Here is a 24,173-nt window from a genome sequence, read left to right as displayed (position 1 = left end):
ATAGATGATGCAGAAATCTGACCTTTCAGAGAACTGACTGACAATCCTTTCTCCAGAGCTTCCTGGAGAAAGGACAAAATTCTAGGAATCCTGACGCTACTCCAAGAGTAGCCCTTTGATTCACACCAATAAAGGTACTTACACCATACTTTATGGTAAATTTTACAAATAACAGGCTTGCGAGCCTGGATCATGGTCTCAATGACCGACTCAGAAAACCCATGCTTAGCCAGAACTAAGCATTCAATCTCCAAGCAGTCAGCTTCAGAGAAACAATATTTGGATGGAAGAATGGACCGCGAGTTAGAAGGTCCTTCCTCAGAGGTAACCTCCAAAGTGGAAGAGATGACATCTTCACTAGGTCTGCATATCAGATTCTGCAAGGCCATGCAGGAGCTATTAGAATTACCAACGCTCTCTCCCGTTTGATATGAGCAATGATTCGTGGAAGGTGCGCAAACGGAGGAAACAGGTATGCTACCTTGGAAGCTTGGCGTTTTGTTGAGGCGCCATCAGATCCAACTCCGGTATGCCCCCACTTGAGGGTTAACCTGAAGAACACCTCTAGATGGAGAGCCTACTCCCCGGGCTGAAATGTCTGTATGCACAGGAAATCCGCTTCTCAGTTTTCCACTCCAGGAATGTGGATGACAGACAACAATTGTGAGCTACCGCCCACTGAATAATCCGTGCCACCTCCTTCATGGCTAAGGAACTCTGAGTTCCTCCCTGGTGGCTGATGTAAGCCACTGAGGTGATGTTGTCCGACTGAAACCTGATAAACCGGGCTAAGGTCAATTGAGGCCAAGCACTGTAAATCACTCTCAATTCCAAGATATTTATGGGGAGAGCAGACTCCTCCCGAGTCCATAGTCCCAGACTGCTCCCCAGCCTAGCAGGCTGGCGTCCATGGTCACGATCACCCAGGAAGGTCTCTGGAAGCATGTGCACTGAGACAGATGCTCCTGAGAAAGCCACCACAGGGCAGAGTCTCTGGCTGACTGGTCTAGATCTATCCTCTGAGACAGATCCTTATGGTTTCTGTTTCATTGTCTGAGCATGCATCATTGCAGAGCCCTCAAATGGAATCGAGCAAAGGGAATGAAGTGCATGGAAGAGACCATCAGACCAATTACCTCCGTGCATTAAGCCACTGATGGCCGAACAGTAGACTGTAGCGAGAGGCAAGAGGATAGAATTTTGGCTTTTCTGACCCGATAGGGAATCTACTAGGGAACTCTTTTCCAGATTTACTTTCCATCCATGGGAACGTAGAAAAGACAACAAGATCTCTGTATGAGAGTTTGCTTGTTGAAAAGATGGTGCCTGAACCAATATGTCGTCCAGGTATGGTGCCACTGCAATTTCCCAAGACCTGATCACTGCCAAGAGAGCCCCCAGAACCTTTAAGAAAATTATGGGAGCTGTGGCAAGGCCAAACAGAAGAGCCACAAACTGAAAGTGTTTGTCTAGAAAGGCAAATCTGAGGAACTTTTGATGATCCTTGTGGATGGGAACATAAAGATACGTGTCCTTCAGGTCTATGGTCATCATGAACTGACCCTCTTGGACCAAAGGAAGAATGGAACGAAAGATTTCCATTTTGAAGGACGGTACCCTGAGAAACTTGTTGAGACACTTCAGATTTAAAATGGGTCGAAAAGTTACCTCTTTTTTGGGAACCACAAACAGATTTAAGTAAAAACCTAGACCCTGTTCCCTTAGTGGAACTGGAACAATCACTCCCAGGGAGAAAAGGTCCTGAACGCAGTTCAAGAATGCCTCTCTTTTACCTGGTCTGTAGATAATCTTGAGAGGTGGAATCTGCCCCTGGGAGGGCAAGATTTGAATTCTATTGTGTAACCCTGAGATACTATATCCACAGCCCAAGGATCTGGGACATCTCATATCCACGCTTGACAAAACAGGGAAAGTCTGCCCCCCACTTGATCCAATCCCGGACCGGAGGCAAACCCTTTCATGCTGACTTAGACTCAGCAGAGGGTTTCTAAGATTGCTTCCCCTTGTTCCAAGACTGATTGGGTTTCCAAGAAGACTTGGACTGCTCCTGCTTGGAAGAGGGAGAGGAAGACTTTTGACCTTTGAAGTTACGAAAGGAATGAAAATTACTTTTACGTCCTTTAGGTCTGTTCTTCTTGTGGTAGATTATTTCTGCCAGACCAGGTCCAAACAAGATTTTACCCTTGTAAGGAAGCGCCAGAAGTTTGGACTTGTAGGTAACATCAGCTGACCAAGATTTTAGCCACAAAGCCCTGCGGGCTAGGACGGTGAAGCCAGACATCTTGGCTCTCAGTCTAATAACTTGCGTGTTAGCATCAGAAATAAAGGAATTGGTTAATTTGAGAGCTTTAATCCTATCTTGGATCTCTTCTAACGGAGTCTCAACTAAAATTGATTCAGACAAGACATTGCACCAATAAGATGCAGCACTTGCTACTGTGGCAATACAAACTGCAGGTTGCCATTGAAGACCCTGATGAACATACACAAGCCTCCAGCTTCTTGTCCATGGGATCCTTAAAAGAGCAGCTATCCTCTATAGGGATTGTAGTTCTCTTAGCCAGAGTAGAAATAGCCTCTTCTACTTTAGGCACCATGCACCATGAATCTTTAATGGAGTCAGCAACAGGAAACATCTTTTTAAAAATGGGAGACGGGGAGAAAGGTATCCCTGGTTTCTCCCATTCCTGTGAAATAATCTCGATCACATGGTCTGGAACAGGAAACACTTCCACAGAGGAAGGAACATCATAGTATTTGTTAAGCTTACTAGATTTTTTAGGGTTGACAACGACAGAAGTATCGGAGTCGTCCAAAGTAGCCAATACCTCCTTTAACAGTACACAAAGGTTTTCAAGCTTAAATCTGAAGTTTACTTCTTCAGTATCAGATGAAGGAATTATACTGTCCGAATCTGAGATTTCGCCAATATCCTCCCCATCAGACCTATGAAGGAGGGCCACCTGAGTAGCAGCAGACACCTTACACTCTGAAAACATAATTTATGCTTACCTGATAAATTCCTTTCTCCTGTAGTGTAGTCAGTCCAAGGGTCATCCATTACTTATGGGATTATATCTCCTACCCAACAGGAAGTGCAAGAGGATCACCCAAGCAGAGCTGCTATATAGCTCCTCCCCTCTACGTCATACCCAGTCATTCGACCAAAACCAAACGAGAAAGGAGAAACTATAGGGTGCAGTGGTGACTGGAGTTTAATTTAAAATTTAGACCTGCCTTAGGTAAGAACCCAGGTTTAGTACGCAGAACTACCTTGTCTGAATGAAAAATCAGATAAGGGGAATCACAATGTAAGGCTGATAACTCAGAGACTCTTCGAGCCGAGGAAATAGCCATTAGGAACAGAACTTTCCAAGATAACAGCTTGATATCAATGGAATGAAGGGGTTCAAACGGAACACCCTGTAAAACATTAAGAACTAAGTTTAAGCTCCATGGCGGAGCAACAGTTTTAAACACAGGCTTAATCCTGGCCAAAGCCTGACAAAAAGCCTGAACGTCTGGAACTTCTGACAGACGCTTGTGCAAAAGAATGGACAGAGCTGAGATCTGTCCCTTTAACGAACTAGCAGATAAACCCTTTTCTAAGCCTTCTTGTAGAAAAGACAATATCCTAGGAATCCTAACCTTACTCCATGAGTAACTCTTGGATTCGCACCAATGTAAGTATTTACGCCATATTGTATGGTAAATTTTCCTGGTAACAGGTTTCCTAGCCTGTATTAAGGTATCAATCACGGACTCCGAGAATCCACGCTTTGATAGAATCAAGCGTTCAATCTCCATGCAGTCAGCCTCAGAGAAATTAGATTTGGATGTTTGAAAGGACCCTGAACCAGAAGGTCCTGTCTCAGAGGCAGAGACCATGGTGGACAGGACGACATGTCCACTAGATCTGCATACCAGGTCCTGCGTGGCCACGCAGGCGCTATTAGAATCACCGATGCTCTCTCCTGCTTGATCCTGGCAATCAAACGAGGAAGTATCGGGAAGGGTGGAAACACATAAGCCATGTTGAAGACCCAAGGTGCTGTCAGAGCATCTATCAGAACCGCTTCCGGGTCCCTGGATCTTGATCTGTAACAAGGAAGCTTGGCGTTCTGGCGAGACGCCATGAGATCCAGATCTGGTTTGCTCCAACGCCGAAGCAGTTGTGCAAATACCTCCGGGTGAAGTTCCCACTCCCCCGGATGAAAAGTCTGGCGACTTAGGAAATCCGCCTCCCAGTTCTCCACGCCTGGGATGTGGATCGCTGACAGGTGGCAAGAGTGAGACTCTGCCCAGCGAATTATCTTTGAGACTTCCATCATCGCTAGGGAACTCCTTGTCCCTCCCTGATGGTTGATGTAAGCCACAGTCGTGATGTTGTCCGACTGGAACCTGATGAACCTCAGAGTTGCTAGCTGAGGCCAAGCCAGAAGAGCATTGAGAACTGCTCTCAATTCCAGAATGTTTATTGGAAGGAGACTCTCCTCCTGAGTCCATGATCCCTGAGCCTTCAGGGAATTCCAGACAGCGCCCCAACCTAGTAGGCTGGCGTCTGTTGTTACAATTGTCCAGTCTGGCCTGCTGAAGGGCATCCCCCTGGACAGATGTGGCCGAAAAATCCACCATAGAAGAGAATCTCTGGTCTCTTGATCCAGATTCAGAGTAGGGGACAAATCTGAGTAATCCCCATTCCACTGACTTAGCATGCACAATTGTAGTGGTCTGAGATGCAGGCGTGCAAAAGGTACTATGTCCATTGACGCTACCATTAAGCCGATTACCTCCATGCATTGAGCCACTGACGGGTGTTGAATGGAATGAAGGACACGGCAAGCATTTAGAAGTTTTGTTAACCTGTCTTCTGTCAGGTAAATTTTCATTTCTACAGAATCTATAAGAGTCCCCAAGAAAGGAACTCTTGTGAGTGGCCTTAGAGAACTCTTTTCTACGTTCACCTTCCACCCATGCGACCTTAGAAATGCCAGAACCAACTCTGTATGAGACTTGGCAGTCTGGAAACTTGACGCTTGTATCAGAATGTCGTCTAGGTACGGAGCTACCGAAATTCCTCGCGGTCTTAGTATCGCCAGAAGAGAGCCCAGAACCTTTGTAAAGATTCTTGGAGCCGTGGCTAACCCGAAGGGAAGAGCTACAAACTGGTAATGCCTGTCTAGGAAGGCAAACCTTAGGTACCGATAATGATCCTTGTGAATCGGTATGTGGAGGTAGGCATCCTTTAAATCCACTGTGGTCATGTATTGACCCCTTTGGATCATAGGTAAGATTGTCCGAATAGTCTCCATTTTGAACGATGGAACTCTTAGGAATTTGTTTAGGATCTTTAAGTCCAAAATTGGTCTGAAGGTTCCCTCTTTTTTGGGAACCACAAACAGATTTGAGTAAAACCCTTGTCCGTGTTCCGACCGCGGAACTGGATGGATCACTCCCATTAGTAAAAGGTCTTGTACACAGCGTAGAAACGCTTCTCTCTTTAGCTGGTTTGCTGACAGCCTTGAAAGATGAAATCTCCCTTTTGGAGGAGAAGCTTTGAAGTCCAGAAGATATCCCTGAGATATGATCTCTAAAGCCCAGGGATCCTGGACATCTCTTGCCCAAGCCTGGGCGAAGAGAGAAAGTCTGCCCCCCACTAGATCCGTTTCCGGATCGGGGGCCCTCACTTCATGCTGTCTTAGGGGCAGCAGCAGGCTTTCTGGCCTGCTTGCCCTTGTTCCAGGACTGGTTAGGTTTCCAGCCCTGTCTGTAGCGAGCAACAGTTCCTTCCTGCTTTGGAGCTGAGGAAGTTGATGCTGCTCCTGCCTTGAAGTTACGAAAGGCACGAAAATTAGACTGTCTAGCCCTTGGTTTGGCTCTGTCTTGAGGCAGGGCATGACCCTTACCTCCAGTAATGTCAGCGATAATTTCTTTCAAACCGGGCCTGAATAATGTCTGCCCTTTGAAAGGTATGTTAAGCAATTTAGATTTAGAGGTTACATCGGCTGACCAAGATTTAAGCCACAGTGCTCTGCGCGCTTGAATGGCGAATCCTGAATTCTTAGCCGTAAGTTTAATTAAGTGTACTACGGCATCGGAAATAAATGAATTGGCTAGCTTAAGTACTCTAAGCTTGTCTGTAATTTCATCCAATGTAACTGAGTTAATGGTCTCTTCCAGAGACTCAAACCAGAATGCCGCCGCAGCCGTGACAGGCGCAATGCATGCAAGGGGTTGTAATATAAAACCTTGTTGAACAAACATTTTCTTAAGGTAACCCTCTAACTTTTTATCCATTGGATCTGAAAAAGCACAGCTATCCTCCACCGGGATAGTGGTGCGCTTAGCCAGAGTAGAAACTGCTCCCTCCACCTTAGGGACCGTCTGCCATAAGTCCTGTGTGGTGGCGTCTATTGGAAACATTTTTCTAAATATAGGAGGGGGTGAAAAAGGCACATCGGGTCTATCCCACTCCATGTTAATAATTTCTGTAAGCCTCTTAGGTATAGGAAAAACATCAGTACACACCGGTACCGCATAGTATCTATCCAGCCTACACATTTTCTCTGGAATTGCAACCGTGTTACAATCATTCAGAGCCGCTAATACCTCCCCTAGCAATACACGGAGGTTCTCAAGCTTAAATTTAAAATTTGAAATGTCTGAGTCCAGTTTACTTGGATCAGATCCGTCACCCACAGAATGAAGCTCTCCGTCCTCATGTTCTGCATATTGTGACGCAGTATCAGTCATGGCTCTAATATTATCAGCGCACTCTGTTCTCACCCCAGAGTGGTCGCGTTTACCCCTAATTTCTGGCAATTTAGATAATACTTCAGTCATAACATTAGCCATGTCATGCAAAGTGATTTGTATGGGCCGCCCTGATGTACTTGGCGCCACAATATCACGCACGAGCGGGAGACGCAGGTACTGACACGTGAGGAGAGTTAGTCGGCATAACTTCCCCCTCGTTGTCTGGTGAAATTTTCTTTACATGTACACTTTTATTTAAAGTAGCATCAATGCAATTAGTACACAAATTTCTATTGGGCTCCACATTGGCCTTTAAACATATTGCACAAAGAGTTTCCTCTGTGTCAGACATGTTTAACAGACTAGCAATGAAACTAGCAAGCTTGGAAAAAACTTTTGAAATAAATTTACAAGCAATATAAAAAACGTTACTGTGCCTTTAAGAAACACTAATAAACTGTCACAGTTGAATTACAATGAACCAAATTTGTTATAGCAACCAAATTTTCACAATAAATGCAATAAGTTAGCAAAGGATTGCACCCACCAGCAAATGGATGATTAACCCCTTAATACCCAAAAAACGGATAACAGAATATAAAACGTTTTATCACAGTCAAAAGCACAGTCTCACAGGTCTGCTGTGAGTGATTACCTCCCTCAAAACTAGTTTTGGAGACCCCTGGGCTCTGTAGAGACGTCCTGGATCATGGAGGAAGGAATAGGGAGACTGTGAGTGAATTCTTACTGCGCAAGAAAGCGCCAAAATAGGCCCCTCCCACTCATATTATAACAGTGGGGAAGCTCAGCAAACTGAATTTATTCATAAATAAACGACAGCCATGTGGAAAAATAATGCCCAAAAATTTTTTATCACCAAGTACCTCAGAGAAAAACGATTAACATGCCAGTAAAACGTTTTAAAATAAAATTATGAAATGATACTAATAAGCCTGCTGCTAGTCGCTTACACTGCAGTGGGGGCTCAAATATAAGTTAAATGTACACAGTATTTTCTTAGTGAAGTTCCATTCCCCAGAAATACCTCAGTGTAACATACATACATATCAGCCTGATACCAGTCGCTATTACTGCATTTAAGGCTGCACTTACATTATATGGGTATTAGCAGTATTTTCTCAGTCAATTCCATTCCTTAGAAAATAATATACTGCAACATACCTCCTTGCAGGTGAACCCTGCCCGCTGTCCCCTGATCTGAAGTTACCTCACTCCTCAGAATGGCCGAGAACAGCAAATGGATCTTAGTTACGACCGCTAAGATCATACATAAACTCAGGTAGATTCTTCTTCTAATGCTGCCTGAGAAAAAACAACACACTCCGGTGCTGTTTAAAATAACAAACTTTTGATTGAAGATATAAAAACTAATTTTAATAACCACAGTCCTCTCACACGTCCTATCTATTAGTTAGGTGCAAGATAATGACTGGGTATGACGTAGAGGGGAGGAGCTATATAGCAGCTCTGCTTGGGTGATCCTCTTGCACTTCCTGTTGGGGAGGAGATATAATCCCATAAGTAATGGATGACCCGTGGACTGACTACACTTAACAGGAGAAAAATGTTTAGTTTTCCTCTTGCGTTTCCCCAATGCAGGAAAAGCAGAGAAAGCCGCAGATACCAAGAAGATATCTGTGCAGCAAAATCTACAGGCAAATATACGCCTCCAGAAGGCTGAGAGGAACCGCAGGGCACTGTATGTGACACCAATGAGGCTTGGGACGCTTGAGGAGAAAGCTGTGGCATTGCCTGAACAGCATCATCTTGAGAGACATTGGGCTCAGAGGGCAACAATGTATCTTTAAATTGAAGAGTTCTAGCTAAGCATGCAGCACAGAATTGCATAGGCAAAACAATTTGTGCCTCTAGGCATAACAAACATTTGTCAAAAGACACAGAGTCTTGATCCATGTCCATAATAAAAGACAAAAAATTCCCCAAATTACTTTAGACACTTGAAGAGATTTCTTATACTACAGCCGAGTAACGTTATGAAAAGAATTTAATAACAAGAAAATCTAATCAGGCCCTCTACACCTCAGACAGACTGAGGTGCCCTACAGTAACATTTATTCACAATTTTTGGCTGCCAAAAGTCTCTTGAACGATCATACAGTAGACCGACAAAGAAGAGACTGAATTTCAGTGACGCTGCTCCGCTCCGTATGATATCCGACAGAAGAGGGAAGTCATGACCGGCAAAGAAAAGTAAACTGCGCAACAAGTAAAAGCGCGCGTTTCCCTCTGCCTAAAACACCGGAGCTTAAAATTACACAGACGAAACTTCAAGCAGTCTGTCAGTTAGCCCAGAGAAATTAACTGCCAAAATTTAAGTTTATTCATATAGCCCAGTAAAAAAAGAAAAACATAAGCCCCACACACATACTAAATAAATTATTTTGTAACTTAGTCCCAAAGAGGAAAAAGGTCCCAATAAAGGGAAAATTAACCCCTAGTATCCACATACATAAAATGCCTGCCTTCTGCCAAAATTAATCCTATATGAAGGATTTTAAATATGTCCCCATTAACTGCAAATGAAGCTCACAAGGCATGAAAGGACACATACTCTTTACAGAGACCTGTAAAAAAAGAAAGAACAGAGTAACCAACTCTGGATTTCTATAACTAGGGCAGCAATATGTTAGGAAACAAAGTAAGGACCACCTCACAAATTCCTAACTGCTTAAAAGCCACCACTACTCTACTGAAGAGATTGACGTGGACTCAGCTAAAACCAAATCCTTGCTATAAGGGAAAAGTACCCAAAAAGGAATTCATATCTTCAGATATCAAACTTCCCCTCCTCCATTGACAGAGTCAAAGAGAATGACTGGGGATTATGGGTAGGGGAGTGACACTTAAAGGGACACTGAACCCAAATTTTTTCTTTCGCGATTAAGATAGAGCATGCAATTTTAAGCAACTTTCCAATCTACACCTATTTTTCTTCGTTCTCTTGCTTTATTTTAAAAAGAAGGCATCTAAGCTATTTTTTTGGTTCAGAACCATGGAAAACACTTGTTTATTGGTGGGTGAATTTATCCACCAATCAGCAAGAACAACCCAGTTTGTTCACCAAAAACGGGCCGGCATCAAAACTTACATTCTTGCATTTCAAATAAAGATACCAAGAGAATGAAGACAATTTGATAATAGGAGTAAATTAGAAAGTTGCTAAAAATTGCATGCTCTATCTGAATCACAAAAGAAAAAAATTGGGTTCAGTGTCCCTTTAACAGCTTTGCTGTAGTGCTCTTTGCCTCCTCCTGCTGGACAGGAGTGATATTCCCACTAGTAATTGGAATGACATTGTGGACTCTCCATGTCTTAGGAAAGAAAATCAAATTCTTTTTATTAAAAACAATATCAAAACAAGCAATGAGATTGTAAGCAAAATAGTTTATGTGTAAATGCTGCAATTTCATAGACATGATAGATTTTTTTTTAATACAATGTCCCTTTAAAGTTAAGGGGATATGAAACACATAAAAAAATATTTTATGATTCAGACAGAGCATACAATTTTAAAAGGGTTTTCAATTTACTTCCATTCTTTGTTGAAGAGATACCTTCTACTTTCCAACTGCATTTATAATCCATAAGGTTTCTCTTGCTGAATCAAAAAGTTTAACCAGAATCGGTTACATTTATAGAAGCAATGGTATAAAATATGAAATATTAGGCAAAGTGTTCACAACATTTTCTGATGTTTTTTTTGTTTCATGGCAACAATCATAACTGTAATTTAATTTGAACTACATTTAATTTCTCTTTTCTGATTTTTGTCTTGGATACCAAGTAAGAAGCAATAGATTCTACCACAAACCAATCATTCTTCCCTAGTCATTAAAAAGCTATTATGAGTTAAAGAAAATCACTCTGCTACTTTACAAGAAATCGGAGAGCTAAAGCAGAGGGTGATAAGTCTCTTGGAATGTCCTGTCAAAGAAATGAATCCAACAGCGTGTAAACATACAAAACAAACCAATGAACAGCCATAAGTACTAAACCGATTCTTATATTAAATACATAACAGTAATAAACAAAAAATAAATAAAATTCATTAGCTGTCTGTAGGTCTTAGCTATCAGAATTACTGTCCATACTTTTAGGCTGTAAACAACTATTTAACATTATATTTGCTTTTTCATTCCAAGTCACAGTAAAATGATTTGAGAGAAAATATTGTACTCAAAGGGACATTCCAGACAAAATTGGAATTGACATGAGTGCATTTAAGTTTTGAATAGAAACAGTTTGTAATATACATGTATTAGCAAAAATGTTTCTAAGAAAAGCTATAGCTGTTTCAAATGTGTATTTAAGTATGCACTGTGCACCAGCACTTTAAGCACAGCACTTGCTCAGAGAGCTTAAAAGGACACTAAACCCAATTTTTTTTCTTTATCGATTCAGACAGAGCATGCAATTTTACGCAACTTTTTAATTTACTTCTAATATCAAATTTTCTTTGTTCTCTTGCTATCTTTATTTAAAAAGCAGGAATGTAAAGCTTAGGAGCCGGACGATTTTAGGTACAGCACCATGGATAGCACTTGCTTATTGGTGGATATATTTAGCCACCAATAAGCAAGCATAACCCAGGTATTGAACAAAAAATGGGCCGCCTCCTAAGCTTTACATTCCTGCTTTTTAAATAAAAATAGCAAGAGAACGACAAAAAAATTATAATAGGAGTAAATTAGAAAGCTGCTTAAAATTGCCTGCTCTATCCGAATCATGAAAGGAAAACATTGGGTTTAGTGTCCCTTTAAGGTGTTTGTACGTTCTGGTAATGACTCAATTTGTTAATTCTTGACATGATACAAGCCCGACTGGCACTCTGAGCAGCTGCAGTATTTAAAATGCTGGTGCACTGAGAAAATGTAGCTATGCTTCACGTGCATGTGCAGAGAAAAATACCAACACTAAAACAGTGATAACTTTTACTAGAAGTATTTTTGCTAATTCATATACATTGCAAATATCTTTCTATTCAAAGATGTAATTCATCTGTGTGCATTTAAATTATTACCGGAATATCCCTTTAATATTCACTAATGATTTTACAATAAAAGTGATGGTTTGAAATAATTTAAGAAAGAAATACATTTATGTCAAAGTGGGCCTTTTCTATCTCAGCTAGGAATTATAGGAAAGTGACTCTCAAGAAGTTTCACTGTAGTAACAAAAAATATTTGGAATCTTAATGTATTACATATTATTGGATCTGTTGCTACTTCTCCCCTTTTTGATATTGCAGTTAGCACAGCCAATGAAAAGCTGAGCTGTCACAGCCAATTAGGAGTAATGAAGGACTACTGCCTATTGTAATCCAAGCCCAGGACCCTACCTTACCTTGTGACTTATCGGAGATAATGTCTAAGACTGTAGATGAACTGCAAATCTACCATTCATCTTCCTCTTTTCCAGTGGCCGGCTGCACTCAATGTATGCAAGCTATAGAAGGTGAGGGACCTCTCTATACAGCACTACACTACAGAAAGATTAAGGAATAGAGTGGAGGAAAGAAAAAGTGTCTGTTGGATGAAAAATATTTAATCTTTGTTTTTCCTTTTTTGAAGAAAATCCCACTAGCATGTAGATTGTATTGCATGGTTCTATTTATGTTACCATCACTTTAATGCAAGTAATTACATAATTGAAACTCTTACCATATACTTGTTTTGTAGTATCTTGTATATTCTGCTAATCATTGCCAATGTTGCTCAACTCAGGTCTTTAAATTGTGGCACACTGTCCGGCCACCACATCAATTATATTGTGCTCCATAACCACGTACCCACTGTTGTCCACCCAAATTAAAATGGACATCCCCAATGCAAGACATCCAGGAAGCATCAGATAAGAGGCCTCTAAGGTAGGGATGGGGAACCTTGGTACTCCTGATGTTTCAGAAATACATTACCCATGATTCTTAAGCAATCTAAAGTCCAGTTAAGCATCATGGAAAATGTAGTTCTTAAACATCTGGAGGGCCAAGGTTACCCATCCCTGCCCTAAGGGAATCCCCATCATACCCCCCAGGACCAACACCTAAAGGGCTTTCCAAATTATCCTATGGTAACTCTAAACCACCCATTGATCGCCCATCGAGAACTCATGCTCCCAAACTAGCAACCAGATACTGTCTGAGGGTTACAAGGCTGAAACTCTGGAGGCCTCAAACTTGTAGGTATTGCAAAATTGCTGTGACATTGTCAAGGTTGCAAAATCAATAACGAGAATTATTGTCCACAGCATTGCCATATACCCAGCCACAACCAGTTTCTTCACAATATAAAGGGTACATGTCTTTCAACAACAAACACATCCAGTGTCAGTCTCAGTCTTTTAACAGTAAATTAATCTAGCAGTTCCTTTTGCATGTATCCATGACACAAAACAACCTTCAAAATCAGTTATGGCTTCTGGAAAGACTACCACCAGAGCTTGGTACCCTGCCTTTGCTGAACACACAAGACAAAAAGATGATGTACTTGCAGGCATCGAAAGCTGATCTCACCAACCCAGCAACCAAATTTATTATGCTGCTCATAAACTTCTCCAAATCTGCAGCACAAAACCCTAAAACACCCTGAGATCGCTCTTTCTCATGTGTGCTACTTAATCAGAATTATAAAATGCCCAGAAGGCAATGCAATATAGTGTTGCAAACATTACTGCCATTTAATGCTCAAGACAAAATCCAGAGCCAGCTTAGGTGTTCTTTAAGAATAGAAATATATTGAAATGTTTTGTTTTTTTAATTGCACGCTCTATCTGAATTATGAATCTGATTTAATGGAGTGGGTGGGTGACTATTCCAGTGCTCATCTCAGTCTAATAAACCAATACAGGTACATGAGGTGCTTATATATCCCCTATCTCCCCCCCTCTTTTTTACTAAAGGGATAATTTCCCCTCATTTGAAAGGGGAGAAAATATTTTAAAATCAAGAATGTAAAGGGTTATTTGTAAGAGGGAAACAGACGTGTGTGAAAAATATATCTACAGTGAAGAAGTCTTAAGCCAAAAACATTTCTTACTAGAGCAATATCCAAAAGGTCGTGAAGTTCTAACTGTTGATAAACTTTCTGTCGATATTCCTCCATCTGCTGCTTCTTTTGCTTTGCCAAATCGTAATCCTCCTTTTCCACAGCACAGCGTTTTTCTACCTCATAGCGACCTAGTCGTTCACCAACCTGAAAATATCATTCAAGATTATTTCTTTGTTTGCCTGTAAATGCTACAAAAACTATCAAACTATGTGTTGAAAAGACAGATCAAGAAAAAACAACAACAAAAACTCTTATACTACCCTTTATGCATTGGCAAGATATGGTTTATTTTTATTGGTCATTTTTTATTGAGGATAAGGTATAAAAATTGACAAAGAATAGAAGGTTACATCAGTAGCAATTTCCTTACACTAAAAAGCAATTCTACACCTAAGCAATGCTTCAGAAGACGTAAAAATATAAAAAGCTTCAGTAAAAAAAAAAAACCTCAAATGTTAAGGAAAGAAAAAATGAATCAACTGGAGAATAGCATATGACAATCTAATGTAAAACACCACAAATTATGTCAGATTTCTTCAGCAACTGCTGAGAACAAGGGTCAGTAGTGGCAAAGATATGGTTTATTATGCACAGTAGTAATACTCCCCTTATAGCAAACAACAGGTGAGAATTTGGTCCCGCATACTTTAGGGACATAAAATTGCAAAAAGAAAATTCTCTCCTTTTATTACCACACTGTTGTTCGCATATAACAATGTGTTTACCCCCTGCAAAGTAGTTAAACACATAGTTAAAGTCAGCTCCAGAGCAGCAGTGCACTCCTGGGAGCTAGCTGAACACATCTGGTGAGTCAATGACAACAGACATATGTGTGTAACAGCAATCACCAGCTTCCAGTTGTGCACTGCTGCTCCTGAGTCTATTTAGGGATACTTTTCAACAAAGAATACAAAAAGAACAAAGTAAAGTTATGAGTAAGAAACACTCTGATTGGCTGTATAGCACCTGCTCCCATATAAAAAGAACACTGGAATAGGGGGCAAACAGACACTATATAAATAAAGTAATTCTGAATTTGCAAAAAAATAATCATACAAATTAAATTTATATTCTACAGTCAAGAATGGAAGTGATGAATTAAACTTAAAAGGACATTAAAGGGCCATGATACCCAAATATTAAAACACTTAAAAGTGATGCAGCATAGCTGTAAAAAGTTGACTAGAAAATATCACCTGAACATCTCTATGTAAAAAAAGAAGATATTTTACCTCAAACTGTCCTCAGTTATTTACAATGGGGTATTCACACCCCATTGTAAAGGGCTAAAAGCAGCAAATCAGTATGTCTGTCCCGGGACAGGCAAAGGAGTGAGCCTCATGCACACTCATGTTATTTCCCTATTCAGTTTAAGGAAGTTTACTATGAAATCTCATGAGAGTTAAGTGAAATCTCATGAGATCACAGTAAAAGAGTTTATGACCTCAGCAGTGTTGATGCTGATTGGCTGCTGTTCATTTCTTCATTATTATTTTTTTACCTGCAGCTGGACAGCAGTTGAGTATAACTTTTTACACAGAACTTACTCTGCTGAGCTGAGAAATTGTGAGGTAAAATATCTTCCTTTTTTACATAAAAATGCTCAGGTGATATTTTCTTGTCCGCTTTTTACAGTTATACTGCATCAGTTTCAAGTGATTTAGCATATGAGTATTATGTCCCTTTAAGCACTTTGAGACAGTAATATAAAATGATAAATCGTATATAGAAAAACTTTGCAATATACTTTCATTCTTTAGTTTGTCCCCCTTTCCTGTAATCCCATTCTGAAATTGTGAGCTGTTCAGTTCCTGTTAGAAATGGAAGTGCAGAACAATGTTATAATCCACACAGCAGCCGGAAAGCCTAAGGCACTGTGGCTGAGCTCTGTAGCAACCCGAGGGTTGCAGGTTCGATCCCCGGCGAGGTCCACTCAGCCTTTCATCCTTCTGAGGTCGATAAAATGAGCAGCACCTTGAAACCCTTACGTGTGATTAGCTGCGCTTTACAAGTACCCAATACATACAGCCATTGGCTGCACACTCTAGAGACCTATGTATAACTGTCCCTAATTGGCCACAGCAGAGAAGGTCACCTAAGTTACAACATGGCAGCTCCCATTGTTTTATAGATACTAAAACTTTAAACTTATTTTGTCAATATTTAAACCACTAATGAAACTTTAAAAAAAAACATCTACAGGTTATTCTCAGACTCCTCTTTTCTTTGAATGTATTATTTTACCTAGCATTTATTTAGTTTTTAATGTCCCTTTAAGCAATCAAAGTAACCTTAAAGTATCTAATATAAACACTTGAATGACACACGTCTGCACCTTTTGAAGATCAGCAATAGCTTGTTTGAGCTTCTTGGCATAATCATATTGTTCATGCCGGACGGCTTCTTGTTTCTTTTCATCCAATTTACGGATTATTTGAGCAACTTCTGGATCTTGATACATGTCAAAAGCTAAGTCATCGAGAGGAGAAATGGCATCAGGTTTCCTAAAGATAAGAGACATTATTAACATCATGCAAGAGGAGCTCAAGCACAGTGTTGACAAGGAATGCTCATGTATACTTTCAAAGCAACACTAAACTCAATTGTATTTCCATACATAAAATGTTTAATTGTGCATAGTGAAATAGGCATAATTTATTTTGCCATATTTTACTGTAATTAAAGGGCCTAAATAGTGGAAAAATTACATTCTCTAATGCATTACATCATGTAATTTTAAGACTCTCAACCCTGCACTACTGCACGTTTAACCCTCGCAAAGGGGTTAAGCACATAGTAAAAGTACTGCACGATCAGCAGCGGTACTAGCGTTGCTGATTGGACTGAGCAGTACTTCTTTCTGTTTAACTCCTTTGCTGGGGTTAAACACATAGTGCTGCTGGGTAGAAAGTATTAAAAGTAAATGCTCTAACAAATTATCTGAAAATTGTAGTTTGCCACTGTCCCCAGAGATGGAGTTCTTTCTGTGAAGTGCAGAGTCCTAACATAGCTACAAGCTGCACACTGATTGGTTGCTCAGTGTAGGAGCACATTTATATTTCTCCATAATTGGTCACAGCAAGGAGATAAGATAATCAAAGCTCAAGAGGTTTTTCTATTGTTGCGTCCTTTGATTTGCAAAAATATTTAAAACAAAATTACAGTTTTAAATGCTTTTAAAACATTTATTTTGTATGCAGATATTTTTTAAATGCATTGGATGCATATAAAAACATGAGTTTAATGTCCCTTCAATATTCTCTGTAATATCTAATTTTGCAAAACTATCAGTAAAACTGACTAACCTGCGGTTTAAAATTCTTACAGAGAAACATATCTGATAAGATGTAATAGTCTGTAAACATCCTTTTATTTTAATATAAAGGAAAAAAAATATAAAAACATTTAGGGACAGATTCTGCGTGTTTATGTATGTGTGTGTGTTTATATGTGTATATTAACACATCAATATATATTAATATAAGCATACATGTATATATTTAAAGTGAAAACACATTCCCCCATTTTTTTTCTCGCCCATTCCCTCACTTTAACCCCTTATAAACTTCTTTGTGCATGGAATTTTTTTTTTTTGCAACATTTCAGGGATTTGCCAATAAGCAGCATATTTCAGAGGGACCACTTGATTTTTAAAAATGGCTTAAATTTTGGTGATTTCATTTGATTTTGAATAAGGGTAAACAGGTTTAAATGCCATTAGGAGGATTTAATGAAAGCAGCTCAAACTGACTCCAAAGTAGTCAGTCAATTTTATTTTCAGGCCGCTGAGCTTGACGTTTTCACCTGCACGTTGCTGTAGGGCTACCCTTGAACTTATTGTTAAAAAACAGATTTGTGGTGCAAGCATCATTGCCTCTTATAAAAAAAAAAAAAAAAAAAAACTCTAGAAGGTAATATTACCTGTATGTAAAGTTGTTTACATTCTTCTATTGTTAAAGGGACATGAAAGGCAAAATTGAACTTTAATTGTTCATATATAGCATGCAAATTAAAGGGACGGTCAAGTCAAAAATAAACTTTCTTTCATGTAATTAACAAGAGTCCATGAGCTAGTGACGTATGGGATATACATTCCTACCAGGAGGGGCAAAGTTTCCCAAACCTTAAAATGCCTATAAATACACCCCTCACCACACCCACAAATCAGTTTTTACAAACTTTGCCTCCAAGGGAGGTGGTGAAGTAAGTTTGTGCTAGATTCTACGTTGATATGCGCTCCGCAGCAAGTTGGAGCCCGGTTTTCCTCTCAGCGTGCAGTGAATGTCAGAGGGATGTGAAGAGAGTATTGCCTATTGAATGCAGTGATCTCCTTCTACGGGGTCTATTTCATAAGGTTCTCTGTTATCGGTCGTAGAGATTCATCTCTTACCTCCCTTTTCAGATCGACGATATACTCTTATATTTACCATTTCCTCTACTGATTCTCGTTTCAGTACTGGTTTGGCTTTCTACAAACATGTAGATGAGTGTCCTGGGGTAAGTAAGTCTTATTTTCTGTGACACTCTAAGCTATGGTTGGGCACTTTATTTATAAAGTTCTAAATATATGTATTCAAACATTTATTTGCCTTGACTCAGAATGTTCAACTTTCCTTATTTCCAGACAGTCAGTTTCATATTTGGGATTATGCATTGAATTATCATATTTTTTCTTACCTCAAAAATTTGACTTTTTTCCCTGTGGGCTGTTAGGCTCGCGGGGGCTGAAAATGCTTCATTTTGTTGCGTCATTCTTGGCGCGGACTTTTTTGGCGCAAAAATTCTTTTTCCGTTTCCGGCGTCATACGTGTCGCCGGAAGTTGCGTCATTTTTTGACGTTATTTTGCGTCAAAAATGTCGGCGTTCCGGATGTGGCGTCATTTTTGGCGCCAAAAGCATTTAGGCGCCAAATAATGTGGGCGTCTTTTTTGGCGCTAAAAAATATGGGCGTCATTTTTGTCTCCACATTATTTAAGTCTCATTATTTATTGCTTCTGGTTGCTAGAAGCTTGTTCACTGGCATTTTTTTCCCATTCCTGAAACTGTCATTTAAGGAATTTGATCAATTTTGCTTTATATGTTGTTTTTTTCTTTTACATATTGCAAGATGTTCCACGTTGCAACTGAGTCAGAAGTTACTACAGGAAAATCACTGCACAGTGCTGGAGCTACCAAGCTAAGTCTGCTATAAACTTTTGGTATCTGTTTCTCCAGCTGTTATTTGTATTGCATGTCATGTCAAACTTATTAATGCAGATAAAATTTCCTTTAGTACTGTTACATTACCTGTTGCTGTCCGTCAACATCTAATTTTCAGAGTGTTCCTGATAATATAAGAGATTTTATTTTTTAAATCCATTAAGAAGGCTATGTCTGTTATTTCTCCTTCTAGTATACATAAAAGTCTTTTAAAACTTCTCTTTTTTTCAGATGAATTTTTAAATGAACATCATCATTCTGATACTGATAATGGTTCTTCTGGTTCAGAGGTTTCTGTCTCAGAGGTTGATGCTGATAAATCTTTGTATTTGTTCAAGATGGAATTTATTCGTTCTTTACTTAAAGAAGTGTTATTTGCATTAGAAATAGAGGATTCTGGTCCTCTTGATACTAAATGTAAACGTTTAAATAAGGTTTTTAAATCTCCTGTAGTTATTCCAGAAGTGTTTTATCTCCCTGATGCTATTTCTGAAGTAATTTCCAGGGAATGGAATAATTTGGGTAATTTATTTACTCCTTCTAGACGTTTAAGCAAATTATATCCTGTGCCATCTGACAGATTAGAGTTTGTTGGGACAAAAATCCCTAAGGTTATGGGGCTGTCTCTACTCCTGCTAATGTACTACTATTCCTATGGCAGATAGTACTTCATTTAAGGATCCTTTAGATAGGAAAATTGAATCCTTTCTAAGAAAAGCTTACTTATGTTCAGGTAATCTTCTTAGACCTGCTATATTTTTAGCGGATGTTGCTGCAGCTTCAACTTTTTTGGTTAGAAGCTTTAGCGCAACAAGTAACAGATCATAATTTTATAGCATTATTATTATTCTATAACATGCTAATAATTTTATTGGTGATACCATCTTTTGATATCATTAGAGTTGATGTCAGGTATATGTCTCTAGCTATTTTAGCTAGAAAAGCTTTATGGATTAAACTTGGAATGCTGACATGTCTTCTAAGTCAACTTTGCTTTCCCTTTCTTTCCAGGGTAAATAATCATTTCGTTCCTTTCCTCACAACAAGGAACAAAAGCCTGATCCTTCATCCTCAGGAGCGGTATCAGTTTGGAAACTATTTCCAGTTTGGAATATATCCAAGCCTTATAGAATCCTATAGCCAGCTCCTAAGTACCTATGAAGGTGCGGCCCTTATTCCAGCTCAGCTGGTATGGGGCAGATTACGTTTTCTTCAAAGAAATTTGGATCAATTCCGTTCTTAATCTCTGGTTTCAGAAACATTGTTTCAGAAAGGTACAGAATTGGCTTCAAGTTAAGGCCTCCTGCTAAGAGATTCTTTTCTTTCCCGTGTCCCAATTGACACAGCAAGGCTCAGTATTTCTGAAATGTGTTTCAGATCTAGAGTTGGCTGGAGTATTTATGCCAGTTCCAGTTCTGGAACAGGGGCTGGGGTTTTATTTTATCTCTTCATTGTACCAAAGAAGGTCAATTCCTTCAGACCAGTTCTGGATCTATCATTATTGAATCGTTATGTTAGGATACCAACATTCAAGATGGTTACTGTAGGACTATCCTGCCTTTTGTTTAGCAAGGGCATTATATGTCTACAATAGATTTACAGGATGTGTATCTGCATATTCCGATTCATCCAGATCATTTTTAGTGTCTGAGATTCTCTTTTTAGACAAGCATTACCAGTTTTGTGGCTCTACTATTTGACCTAGCCTCAGTTCCAAGAATTTTTTTCAAAGGTTCTCGGTGCCCTTCTTTCTGTAATCAGAGAATAGGGTTTTGGTATTTCCTTATTTGGACGATATCTTGGTACTTGCTCAGTCTTCTCATTTTCGAAGAATCTCATACGAATCGACTTGTGTTGTTTCTTCAAGTTCATGGTTGGAGGATCAATTTACCAATCAGTTTATTGATTCCTCAGACAAGGGTAACCTTTTTAGGTTTCTAGATAAATTCAGTGTCTATGACTCTGTCCTTGTCAGACAAGAGAAGTTTAACATTGATATCAGCTTGTCAAAACCTTCAGTCACAATCATTCCCTTTGGTAGCCTTATGCATGGAAATGTTGGATCTTAGGACTGCCGCATCAGATGCGATCTCCTTTGCTCGTTTTCACATGCGACCTCTTCAGCTCTGTATGCTGAACCAATGGTGCAGGGATTACTCAAAGATATCTCAATTAATATCTTTAAACCGATTTTACGACACTCTCTGACATGGTGGACAGATCACCATCGTTTAGTTCAGGGGGCTTCTTTGTTCTTCCGACCTGGACTATAATCTCAACAGATACGAGTCTTACAGGTTGGGGAGCTGTGTGGGGGTATCTGATGGCACAAGGGGTTTGGGAATCTCAGGAGGTGAGATTTCCGATCAATATTTTGGAACCCCCTGCAATTTTCAGAGCTCTTCAGTCTTGGCCTCTTCTGAAGAGAGAGTTGTTCATTGTTTTCAGATAAGACATTGTCACAACTGTGGCATACATCAATCATCAAGGAGGGACTCACAGTCCTCTGGCTATGAAAGAAGTATCTCGAATTTTGGTTTGGGCAGAATCCAGCTCCTGTCTAATCTCTGCGGTTTATATCCCAGGTATGGACAATTGGAAAGCGGATTATCTCAGTCGCCAAACGTTGCATCCGGGCGAATGGTCTCTTCACCCAGAGGTATTTCTTCAGATTGTTCAAATGTGGGAACTTCCAGAAATAGTTCTGATGGCTTCTCATCTAAACAAGAAACTTCCCAGGTATCTGTCCAGATCCCGGGATCCTCAGGCGGAGGCAGTGGATGCATTTTTCACTTCCTTGGAAGTATCATCCTGCCTATATCTTTCCGCCTCTAGTTCTTCTTCCAAGAGTAATCTCCAAGATTCTGAAGGAATGCTCGTTTGTTCTGCTGGTAGCTCCGGCATGGCCTCACAGGTTTTGGTATGCGGATCTTGTCCGGATGGCCTCTTGCCAACCGTGGACTCTTCCGTTAAGACCAGACCTTTTGTCTCAAGGTCCTTTTTTCCATCAGGATCTGAAATCCTTAAATTTAAAGGTATGGAGATTGAACGCTTGATTCTTGGTCAAAGAGGTTTCTCTGACTCTGTGATTAATACTATGTTACAGGCTCGTACATCTGTATCCAGAGAGATATATTATAGAGTCTGGAAGACTTATATTTCTTGGTGTCTTTCTCATCATTTTTCTTGGCATTCTTTTAGAATACCGAGAATATGACAATTTCTTCAGGATGGTTTGGATAAGGGTTTGTCCGCAAGTTCCTTGAAAGGTCAAATCTCTGCTCTTTCTGTTCTTTTTCACAGAAAGATTGCTATTCTTCCTGATATTCATTGTTTTGTACAAGCTTTGGTTTGTATAAAGCCTGTCATTAAGTCAATTTCTCCTCCTTGGAGTTTGAATTTGGTTCTGGGGGCTCTTCAAGCTCCTCCATTTGAACCTATGCATTCATTGGATATTAATTACTTTCTTGGAAAGTTTTGTTCCTTTTGGCCATCTCTTCTGCCAGAAGAGTTTCTGAATTATCTGCTCTTTCTTATGAGTCTCCTTTTCTGATTCTTCATCAGGATGAGGCGGTGTTGCGAACTTCTTTTGAATTTTTACCTAAAGTTGTGAATTCCAACAACATTAGTAGAGAAATTGTGGTTCCTTCATTATGTCCTAATCCTAAGAATTCTAAGGAGAAATCGTTGCATTCTTTGGATGTTGTTAGAGCTTTGAAATATTATGTTGAAGCTACGAAATCTTTCTGTAAGACTTCTAGTCTATTTGTTATCTTTTCCGGTTCTAGGAAAGGCCAGAAAGCTTCTGCCATTTCTTTGGCATCTTGGTTGAAATCTTTAATTCATCTTGCCTATGTTGAGTCGGGTAAAATTCCGCCTCAGAGAATTACAGCTCATTCTACTAGGTCAGTATCTACTTCCTGGGCGTTTAGGAATGAAGCTTCGGTTGACCAGATCTGCAAAGCAGCAACTTGGTCCTCTTTGCATACTTTTACTAAATTCTACCATTTTGATGTATTTTCTTCTTCTGAAGCAGTTTTTGGTAGAAAAGTTCTTCAGGCAGCGGTTTCAGTTTGAATCTTCTGCTTATGTTTTTTGTTAAACTTTATTTTGGGTGTGGATTATTTTCAGCAGGAATTGGCTGTCTTTATTTTATCCCTCCCTCTCTAGTGACTCTTGTGTGGAAAGATCCACATCTTGGGTAGTCATTATCCCATACGTCACTAGCTCATGGACTCTTGTTAATTACATGAAAGAAAACATAATTTATGTAAGAACTTACCTGATAAATTCATTTCTTTCATATTAACAAGAGTCCATGAGGCCCACCCTTTTTTGGGGTGGTTATGATTTTTTTGTATAAAGCACAATTATTCCAATTCCTTATTTTATATGCTTCGCACTTTTTTTCTTATCACCCCACTTCTTGGCTATTCGTTAAACTGATTTGTGGGTGTGGTGAGGGGTGTATTTATAGGCATTTTAAGGTTTGGGAAACTTTGCCCCTCCTGGTAGGAATGTATATCCCATACGTCACTAGCTCATGGACTCTTGTTAATATGAAAGAAATGAATTTATCAGGTAAGTTCTTACATAAATTATGTTTTCATGATTCAGATAGGGCATGCCATTTTAAACAAACTTTCCAATTTACTTTTATTAATAAATTTGCTTTGTTCTCCTGATATTTTTTTGAAAGCTAAACCTAGGCAGGTTCATATGCTGATTTCTAAGCTCTTGAAAACCGCTTCGTATCACAATGCAATTTGACAGTTTTTCCCAGTTAGACAATATTTTTAAATAATACAAATTTTGGTGTAGACTGTCCCTTTAACTTACTTTTCAATTTTTCTTCTATCAACAAATGTACTGCTTTCATGGTAGCATACCTAGATAGGCTCAGGAGCAACAGTGCACTACTGGGAGCCTGCTAGTGTTTGGTGTCGCCACACATATATGTCTCTTGTCAATGGCTCACCAGATGTGGTCAGCTAGTTTCTAGCAATGCATTCTACTATGAGGCTGGATTGAACTATGTGCTATTTGTAGGGGGTTAAACAAATAGTTATATGCAAGCAATAATGCAATAATAAAATGCTATATCACATT

The 24,173-nt window shown here is 39.6% G+C and overlaps 1 protein-coding gene across 1 annotated transcript in view; it reads right to left on the bottom strand.

The window, feature by feature from the left end:
• CEP104 (centrosomal protein 104) overlaps nt 1-24,173 on the bottom strand; it is a 581,941-nt gene that overhangs the window by 502,653 nt on the left and 55,115 nt on the right. Inside the window, 2 exon segments of the mRNA XM_053690408.1 lie at nt 13,854-14,009; nt 16,201-16,369. Of these exon segments, the coding sequence (XP_053546383.1) occupies nt 13,854-14,009; nt 16,201-16,369 (325 nt within the window).

Source organism: Bombina bombina, chromosome 8 (assembly GCF_027579735.1).
Source record: "Bombina bombina isolate aBomBom1 chromosome 8, aBomBom1.pri, whole genome shotgun sequence".
NCBI classification, from domain to species: Eukaryota; Metazoa; Chordata; class Amphibia; order Anura; family Bombinatoridae; genus Bombina; species Bombina bombina.
The sequence above is the reverse complement of the archived record's forward strand: the minus strand, read 5'-3'. Positions and strand labels throughout refer to the sequence as shown.